Source organism: Rhinopithecus bieti, unplaced genomic scaffold (assembly GCF_001698545.2).
Source record: "Rhinopithecus bieti isolate Rb0 unplaced genomic scaffold, ASM169854v2 scaffold_44211, whole genome shotgun sequence".
NCBI lineage: Eukaryota > Metazoa > Chordata > Mammalia > Primates > Cercopithecidae > Rhinopithecus > Rhinopithecus bieti.
In genome coordinates, this window is record NW_016817792.1 from 50,451 (window position 1) to 61,012 (window position 10,562).

The following is a 10,562-nucleotide window of genomic DNA, read 5'->3' on the forward strand; positions in this document are numbered from 1 at the left end:
GGGCCCAGCACAATAGACTCACCTCAGTCAGAACTCTGAAGGTGAAGTCCGGTGATCTGAGTCTTATAAGCCCTTCCAGGTGACTCTGATGTGAGCTAGTATCTGAGACCCAATAGTATTTGAAGTGTTTCCCACAACTATTTGACTAAAGAGTCTTTTTTTTTCTTTCATCAGTTAGGTGGCAAGACTAATATTTTCTGCCAGGAGGAATGCTACTAAAAGTTGTGCGTGAGGGGGTGGGGTGGGAAAGGGTGTGTGTGTATGTGTGTGTGTAATGAAGATGTGTGAAAGTATTGATATCATCACTTGTAGGAAGGTTTATTTGAAGACTATTTATTTACTTATTAATTTATGTTAACACCACCGTCTGTTTAAAACAACTTTAAGGCAGCTCAAAAAGAATGCTGGCGGTAAAGGATTGTTCCTGGGCATTTTGACTCCATCCTATTAATGCAGGCATCCCTGAGACCCCCATTGTGCTAATTTGCTTATTACCAGCAGACCTACACTATTTCTGAACAATAAAAAAAGGAAGACCAGCAACCGAAGTAGTCAATGACCAAACTTCAAAGTTCTTAGAGAAAGAGGGAGATAATGTACAATTTTCCCTACTGATTAAAATTAATAAGAGTTAACAGGGAGAGGTGGTTGAGCGAGCGTCTCCTGATTTTAAAACATGGTACAAAGGCTCCTGCATTTGAAAAAGGCAGTTGGGCTTACCTCATGTAGGTGTGCTTTAGAGCTCAGGCAGGATGAAGCAGGATGAGGAGGACTTATGATGAAATCACGAGGTGACTAGACTGGGCTGGGGTGGGCAGGGGTAGGAGCTCATGCTGAATCTAGTCCAAACATCATAGAAAAGAGGAGTCTCCCCTCCTTGCAAAAGCAGGCTGTTTGGAGCCCCAGTAATTTTCTTTGCAGATGCTCTGAAAAACACTAGTCAGTTACATTTTATGTATTTCACAATTCTTCCCTCTATATACAGATGTTCCTTTACTTACGATGGGCTCACATACCAATAAACCCATCTTAAGTTGAAAATGCATTTAATACACCTAACCTAGCAAACATCATAGCTTAGCCTAGCCTACTTTAAATGTGCTTGGAACGTTTATATTAGCTTACAGTTGGACAAAATCGTGCACTACAAAGCACATTTTGTAATAAAATGTTGAATATCTCCTGTCATTTATTGAATACTGTACTGGAAATAAAAAGCAAAATGGTTGTATGGGTGCTTAAAGTATGAGTTCTACTAAATGCCTATTGCTTCTGTACCACTGTAAAGCCCCCAAAAATGTAAGTTGAACTATTGCAAGTCAGGGACCATCTGCATTGACTGTTTTCAAAGTGTTCATTGCCAGACAATGCAGCTTTGGGGAGCTAGAGAAAAGTCATCAACATTAAAAACAATTGTACATTTTCCTTCAGTTCTCAAAGGTAGAAACGATACTAGATATTTAGTCCTGTGTATTCGCTCTAGAGAGGACAGAAATAAGCAACAGAGACGGGAAATGACACTGTGAGTGGCAGAGAAAATATTAGCACAAAGGTCTCATTTGTATAATTTGACCACTGAATGGGAACGTGAATTCCTCTGTACCAATCTGAAGTCCAGGTACGGTAACTAGTAAAATAAACACATTTTAAAGTGTTCATGTTAATATGAATCTCTAGACTGTAGATTATCTGAGGACAGTGACCTTATCTACATTATACAATGTTTACTTCCAGTTGCTACGTCAGTTACTGGCACATAATGGACACTCAATAAATACATGTTGGAAGATTATTCTTTGAATGAATATAAAGAGTTTATTTGGTGCGTATTTGGGTATACAACAAATATTAAACAACTTTTTTTAAACTTTTTGTGCACAGGACAGAAAACTGCCTGTACATGCTATGTCCACTTTTGGAACACAGATTTTTAACAATTATTAATGCACAAATCTTACATATCATGCAACTCTATGCCAAGAACCCAACTTTCTTCCATGCAACAGATATGAAGATCTAAATGGAAACCTAGCTAAGTCTTAAACACTTTTCCAGTAGCAAGTATAATATATGTTGTTGAGGGAAAACCAGTCTTAACAATTCCTTGTACACAATATTCATATGCCAAATACAATGACAGGAGGACTCATACATATACAGGTAAGACATTTCTTGTTTTAACAACACAAAAGACAACATCACAGTTCCACAGTTCCTGTCTTTACACAAGAAGCCACAACAATAGTTTAACATGATACACAAATGGAATTTAGAGAAATCTACACTTGAGGATAATTTTTTGAAGTTATCTTTACTGACTGGGGTTGACAATACAACTCAATTTCTACGCACAAAGTACAGCACAATAACTTGACCAGAATACTACAAATCTAAAAAAAAAAAAAAAATTGGTAAAATCACAAGAACACTGTTACCTTGAGCCTGAGAAGCCAATTCAGATTCAACCCTGAATTTGGTTGATTTGGATTAAGTGACGCAAAAAGTCAATAGAACCATTGAATTTCAGAAATCATAAAATTGCACTATGCCAAAGAAAAGAGTACATGTGAAACAAGCGTAGATAGAAAACATCAAGCCAAGAAAACAACACAATTCACATAATTTTGTTTGCCCCGACAAAACATTTAAGCAGTTAATTTTGTTATGTTTTGTTTTGTTTGTTTTTGAAGAACAATTGTGGTCTTTGAAATTTTCTTGGTGGGAGAGCAAATTTTGATCAGCATTAGTGCTGTGAAATCTTTTTGGATTATCATCCCCAAAGTATAGGTGAGATCATGAGAAAATTTGGCAGTCCTTCTCCCAGATTTAGTTCACTGAAAGGCTTGGCATTCTTTTGCACAAGCTCAATCTAAATAATGGGGCTTTAGTATGGACGATAAGAAGGTCTAATGGCAGATAGAATAGTGAACTCTGCCTGTTTGTTTGGTAAATGTCACTGACAAATTTGAACTTTTGGGTGAAGGACTGCGAGAAGAATTCAACAGCACCTGGAGGTAAGGTTCTGTTACAGAGCCCTTCTTTTGCCCTCACTGGCTACGTTGATTCATTGTGGCTCATGGATTTGCCTCCGTTCAGCACGCCAGAGACACTTCTGCTCTTGGTTGGGGTCCCGCTTCCAGATCGGGAGAACTCCGTGAGGTCGTGCAGTGATGGCTCCTTGTACATGGCCACTGAAAAGCACACAAAGATGGTGTAAAAGGCCTTCAAACGGGCATACCGATCGTGAAATTTTCTAAGAATAGCTTGTAGGTGTTCTGTTCTACACACCTAAATGACAAGAGTGTGAGGTAATGCATATGTTAATGAGCTTGATTTAGCTATTCCACAATGTATACATATTTCAAAATCTTGTTCATAATAAATATATACAATTTTATGTCAATTATAAATTAAATTCAGAAAAGGAAAAGAGAAAAAAATACATTAAAACATGGGCACACCGCACTGGTCCTCAACTTTTCTTTTGGTTACTAGGCTTCTGTGCCTTAAGCCAGACATGAAAAACACTGCTTTCAAGGACTCAGTAGAGAGTGGACAGGATCAGATTAAGCAAAAATCTAGCCTTGGTGTAGTAGTGTGTAAAGAATTTTAATGCCTAACTTCAATCACATATGGTTATGTAAGAGAGGATTAATAAAAAATGCATTTAATACACCTCTTAGAAGTTTAAATATGATCTATAGCATACTGTGCAAGGCAAATATTACAATTTAAAATATTTTAAAACACTGATTTCTATCGTACTTTAAAATGAAACACTTTAAGAGCCTAAGTATTGGATAATTCTTGGTATATTAAACGGTAAAATTTATTATTGTTGTGCTATAAATAAACATAATAGCTTAGAGTTATGGAACACTTATAACACTAGATACTACTCTAAGTGCTTTGCATGCATTATCCCATTTAGTCCCTATGAGAATCTTATGAGTACTCTTATCCATATTATACAGATGGACTTGAGGCATACACAGGTAAATAACCTGTTCAAGACCATCCAGTTAGTAAAAAGTGAACTTGGGCCTTGAATCTAGGCAGTCTGGCTCCAAAAAACGTGCTATAAAACACAGTGCTATGCTTGTTTGAATTGCGCAGTGTCTGCCTCTACTCTAAACCCCTACTCTAACCCCAGGCTAGTAATCTCTTTGAAGTCTTCCTCTGCTTTGCCTGCATTTTCTGTCTCTTCTCTACCATATCTCACTATTTCTTATATTCCTATCTTCCATAGCCTATTCTTATCCCTCACCCTTTCTAATCTGCTGTTAATTTGCTAATAATCATGGGAAAACTATAAGCAAAATTTGCTGAAATAATGTGTTGGGCCCTTAGAGAGGACCCAAGGAACTTTCTGGTGTTAAGAGTACACACATTATTTTTTTTTTTTTTTTTTGAGACAGAGTCTTGCTTTGTCGTCCAGGCTGGAGTGCAGTGGTGTGATCTCGGCTCACTGCAAGCTCTGCCTCCCGGGTTCACACCATTCTCCTGCCTCAGCCTCCTGAGTAGCTGGGACTACAGGTGCCCACCACCACGCCTGGCTAATTTTTTTGTATTTTTAGTAGAGACGGGGTTTCCCCATGTTAGCCAGGATAGTCTCGATCTCCTGACCTCCTGATCCGCCCGCCTCAGCCTCCCAAAGTGCTGGCATTACAGGTGTGAGCCACCACACCCAGCTGTGTACACACATTTTTAACACCTATGTTTCTGCCCAGGAAACACTGTAGCATAATTTGGGGGTCTTGGCTGTCCTGAGTTAGCATGTAAGTTACTTCTACACAAGTAAAGTGTCACTATATGTACATGCATTATGGAAAAATTAAAATCAGGAGAGCAAATGTTTTTGAGTGTTACAAAATGTAAGGTTTTAAAATAAATGTCTTAATGTGGAACAACTGTTTCGTTTTCAAAAGTATTATTAAGGACTGTTTTAAATTACTATTTCTAAATGTTCAACCTCACTAATCATCAGGGAAATGCAAATTTAAACCACAATGGGATACCACCTAAATGCTGCAAGAATGGCCATAATTAAAATGTCAAAAAACAACAGATGTTGGCATGGATGTGGTGAAAAGGGAACACTTTTACACTGCTGGTGAGAATGTAAATTAGTACAACCACTATGGAAAACAGTATGGAGAATCCTTAAAGAACTAAAAGTAGCATTGGATCCAGCAATCTCACTCCTGGGTAGCTACTGAAAGGAAAATAAGTCACCATATGAAAAAGACACCTGCACAGGTATGTTTATAGCAGCACAACTCACAATTGCAAAAATATGGAACCAACTTAAGTGCCCATCAATCAATGAGTGGATAAAAAAAGTGGTATGTATACACCATGGAATACTACTCAGCCATAAAAAAGAATGATATGATGTCTTTTGCAGCAACTTGGATGGAGCTGGAGGCCATTATTCGAAGTGAACTCAGGAATGGAAAGCCAAATATTGTATGTTCTCACTTAAGTGGGAGCTAAGCTATGAGGACACAAAGTATAAGCATGATATAATGGACTTTGGGAACTTGGGTGGGGGGAAGGTTGGGAGTGGGGTGAGGGCTAAAACACTACATATTGGGTACAGTGTATACTGCTTGGGTGATGAGTGCACCAAAATTTCAGAAATCACCACTAAATAGCTTGCCTATGTAACCAAAAACCACCTGTACCCCCAAAACTATTGAAATTTAATAAATAAATATTATTTAGTAGCATAATCCATAGTTCCCAAAATATCAAATGTACCTTTTAGTGGTTTGGGCAGAAAATGAGCTGCAGGCTTGTTCTTCTTCACATGGTTGCCTTTCATGATCTCTCCTTCTTTGTTCAGACCCAGATACCACCCTCGGCCTGACTGCTGCTGACGGTATATCATTGATGAATATGTCACATAATAATTTTCAAACACTGATTCTTTGAATTTGCACTCAGGTGTGAAAAGTTCCTGCAACAAAAGTATATAAACAGAAGTTCAGTGTTTATAGCTACGAATTTCCTGTAGAATCATGCGGTATTGCCTTTTAGGAGGTTAAGACATACTTTGTAAAAGCTTGCATGATTGGTGCTCTATTTTAATAGTATAAACTATCATAACTGGAAACCAGCAGACTATATATAACATTTCACATGATGCTTTAGAAAAAGCCGTAAGTGAAAGTGTTATNAATATTATTTAGTAGCATAATCCATAGTTCCCAAAATATCAAATGTACCTTTTAGTGGTTTGGGCAGAAAATGAGCTGCAGGCTTGTTCTTCTTCACATGGTTGCCTTTCATGATCTCTCCTTCTTTGTTCAGACCCAGATACCACCCTCGGCCTGACTGCTGCTGACGGTATATCATTGATGAATATGTCACATAATAATTTTCAAACACTGATTCTTTGAATTTGCACTCAGGTGTGAAAAGTTCCTGCAACAAAAGTATATAAACAGAAGTTCAGTGTTTATAGCTACGAATTTCCTGTAGAATCATGCGGTATTGCCTTTTAGGAGGTTAAGACATACTTTGTAAAAGCTTGCATGATTGGTGCTCTATTTTAATAGTATAAACTATCATAACTGGAAACCAGCAGACTATATATAACATTTCACATGATGCTTTAGAAAAAGCCGTAAGTGAAAGTGTTATTGATCAATGATTAGCTCTCTTTGTAATAGGTAATGGGAACATCAGAATAAGCCACATAAGTGAAATATATCGGACAACTACAAGAGTCAAGGATTGAAAAGACAAGCACAAAACTGACACATGGAGCTTTGTTCCCTTCAGGGTTCAATATGAAAAAAAAAAAAAACATTCGGTCCTTGTACTTAATTTTCATGGATTCTTGAGTTATTATACACTATGGTTGTCAATTGCCTCAGGCTGAAACCTGTGTTACAGTGCTTTCTGCCTATGTTTCTAAAAGAATGCTACAAAGAAAGCCTACCTTTTACTTTTAGGTAAACCAAATCGATTTTTTTTTTTTGGATCAATGAACCTTGACTTGAGACAGAAAGAAAAATTCCCCCCTCACCCCATCCTTGCCTTATAGTAACATTTACATGCAAATCAATACAAAAGCAAGGAATTTCCGGTGATTTTACTAGCAGACATGATAGAGCAGCCCAGTGGACTTTGAACTCAGGAATGTGGTTTTCTGTCATGCATTTGGCCATTTTACTTTAGACTGGATTTTCAAAAGAAGGGCTCCTGCCCTCAATAGACCATTTCAAAGAAAAAAAAAAAAAACAACACCTTTTGTGTGTTTGAGTGTACGCGTGTCTATGTATACAATAAACAGCCATTAAAAATGATAATTTCTAAGCTAAATGAAATGAATAGTTTGAATCTATAAGAAATCCACAGAGTAGCAAAGGGCCTACTTGGAGTGGAAGATTATTAGGAAAATGCTAACTGAGCTACATGTGATAGAGGCACCAGTTAAACTACCAGATTTTGCTAATTTGCTGAGATGTTATCAGGAAAACACTTGGTACTATCATCAAAACATGTATACAAACTAATATTGCAAGCTTTCTGGGGCACCAGTCTTTTAAAAACAATGTCTCCATCGTTTTACCTTTCTTTATTTTCATATTGGATACCATTTTAAGCAATACACACTAGCTGAGCAGCAACATCTGAAGCCCTCTCAGTCACTTCAGCAAAGAGGGATATATTCCTCATGCAAGGCAGCTTTTCTCTGAAATTTAGGCACTCAAGCAATTTCCTTTCCTTTTCTCTAGGATTCTACGATCAGTGCTTCACACAGTAATCTGCCTAATCTCCCCTCAGCTTCCCAATCTGGCTCCCAGAATGCACGAATTGGAGTATCTTTGGGGGTTATTTCAGCCTAGGGGCATACTCATAGATCTTCAGAGGATTCACACAAATTCAACCTACTCAAGAAGCAATGTACTTCTAAGGCAACTGTCACATGTTAGGAACCAAAATGTTCTATTTATGGGCTGTGAAAACTCCTCTTTGTAGGATTTCTCAACATAGAGAAAGCCAAGAAAGTACCAAGAAATTTGACTAGAAGTCTCCACATTTCCTTTGGTGGTGAGGACAACTACATAGAACGTTGCTGAAATTCTTTGGGAATTAAATCACTGTATGGAAAAAAATCATCATTGGAGAATGGATTTTCCTTTCATAGTCAAACCATTTGAAAATAAATCTGGTGAAAAATGCATATGATCAAGGCAAGTGATACCAATTAGCCACATAAACAATGTATGGCTGACTTCAGAACGGTGAGATGGGATCATTGCATATTCTAGGTCAGGTCCCCAAAATGGGCTGCATTTAATGTCTTGTGAGATAGCAGCATTCATTCATTCATTTAATACACATTTTCTAAGGATCCCTTATGTACTTGGTTGGTGCTAAATATTCATAGGTAAGTAGTATGTGGCCTCAGACAGCTTATCATATATTTGTAGGTGTCAGGCATGTACCCAAATGTCATAGATACAATGTGTGCTACCATAAGGAAAGAAAGGGAGGCTTACAGGAGGTGCTGTATGAAAACAGAAAAGGCCAGACTTAATTCTGACTGAGGGACTAGGGAGGGATTCACAGAGAGGGTATCATGTTAGTTAAGCTTTTCAATACAGAAAACGGAAGAATATTTGAAGCACAGGGCCACACTTCCTCTACTTTTTCTGTATTCTCTGTCTTAGTAATTGGAGTCCACCATCCTGGCAGTTGCTCACACTTAACACTTCAGAGGGCCTTTCATTTCATTCCCGTGCTCTCTAGTCCGTGATCCATGACCTTCACCTTCCATTCCCAATGCCACTGCTCTACTTTGCGCCTTATTACCTCTTCACTGGACTGCTGTCATAACCTCCTAACTGGTTTCTTCTCTTCAGCTGGCAGGTTTGCTTTCCTAAAGCAAAGTTCCCTTCCTTGGGAAATTTGGATGATTTCACCTTGCCTATAGTAAAAACAACAAACAACTTGATGTAACATTCAAAACTTCTCCACAATTCAGTCACTACCATGCCTTCCAGCGTCATCTTCCAGTGTCATTCACCACAGAACCATGTGTGCCTTTGTGCTTTACTGATGCCTTTGCTTAGAATGTCATTCCTTTGTTTCTCTACCTACTGGCTTTCCTCTAATCCTCCAAGGCCTAGCTCAAATATGACTGCTTCCAGAATCACATATAATCTCTCCCAATCAGAACTGATCACACCTGTTATCTGTGCTGCCATAAACTCTATCTACATCTCTAGCATGGCCCTGTGACTCATACAACTGTATGATTAGCTCCAGATGGCAGGGAACTTGTCTTACTTTTTTCCCCAATCTACCTTCCCTCCACAAAAATGACACGTTAGCACATGGCAGACCACTTGATTATTGTTTATATAATTTGAATTTCAGATGTTCAGATTTAAATATTGGAAATTCTAGGATTCAGAATTATCAACTAGTAAAAAGTCTGCAGGGAATTTCCTTAATACCATATCATGAAATCAGTTGTATGTAAAATGAGGTTGTCACTGCATGGACAGATTCTGCAAGTGTAATTTAGTATCTGTTAAGAATAACATAGCACCTACAACTTCAGGAGAAAAGACTTGGCAATTGTTACAACTATCGAAAAATGGCAAGGAAGGACTCAATGAACTGAATGCTCTGTCACATCCTGGCAATTTCTTAGTCATCACCACTAAATTTGGACTCAAAAACTCCGTAGAGAGGGAGAAAAATGAGGCCAAAAAAAGAACGTTGAAGCTACCAAAGGAGTGTTCTGTTCTCTGTGTATGACACTGTCATTTTATCCAGTGTTGAGTAGGCAGAAGAGGCTTGATTTTTATCAAATGTGAAAAAATGTGAACATCCCACCCAACACAGGCAGGTCCACCAAAAGGATACAGTTTCACCCCTGTGTCTCTGCAGTGATTCATATGAATAATAGAAACTGGATTTGTCCCAACCCACGAAATCCCTGTTCAGAGGAGACTAGGTAGATGTATGCCAAGGAACCAACCTACTTTGATTGATCTGGAGATGCTCACTAGTGCACTGGAAGAAGGTACCATAGCGGTCTTGACACATGGGAGGCACTAAATAAAGGCAGCAATCACTGTGTTCTGGATTTAATAGGCACTAGATAAATGTCTGCTATTGTAATTAATGCACGAATGAGTTAAAAAGATGTCATGCATTCCCTGCATAGTCACTGAGAAATTACTTGACATGACTACAAAATAAAAGATGCTTTAAGTCTTATAACCTTTTATGTGTTGATTTCTCTTAAAAGAAATATATGTTTTGCATATCTATGTTTTTTCAGAAAAATAACATTTACTTAATGAAATAATCAATCTGTCTCTAAAATTTTTCCTCTGTATAATCATGTCTATTCCCCTTGAAGTTCAATGTCTGTTTCTTAGTGAATACTGAACCTTTTATTTAAGAAATTCATGGTGGCTCACGCCTGTAATCTCAGCACTTTTGGAGGCTGAGGCGGGTGGATCATGAGGTCAGGAGATCGAGAGCATCCTGGCTAACATGGTGAAACCCTGTCTCTAGTAAAAATACAA

General features: G+C 38.0%; 1 protein-coding gene across 2 annotated transcripts in view; it reads right to left on the reverse strand.

Annotated features, from left to right (window-relative positions):
• Nucleotides 1–1,792: 1,792 nt before the first annotated feature.
• Nucleotides 1,793–10,562, reverse strand: part of FGF13 (fibroblast growth factor 13) — a 231,379-nt gene continuing 222,609 nt past the window's right edge. For both annotated transcript variants that reach the window (XM_017856130.1, XM_017856128.1), the window contains exons 4-5: nucleotides 6,231–6,429; nucleotides 1,793–3,191 (exon numbers count right to left, since the gene is read on the reverse strand). In XM_017856130.1, the coding sequence (XP_017711619.1) occupies nucleotides 3,055–3,191; nucleotides 6,231–6,429 (336 nt within the window). In that variant the 3' untranslated portion in view covers nucleotides 1,793–3,054. The remainder of the gene's footprint in view (nucleotides 3,192–6,230; nucleotides 6,430–10,562) is intronic.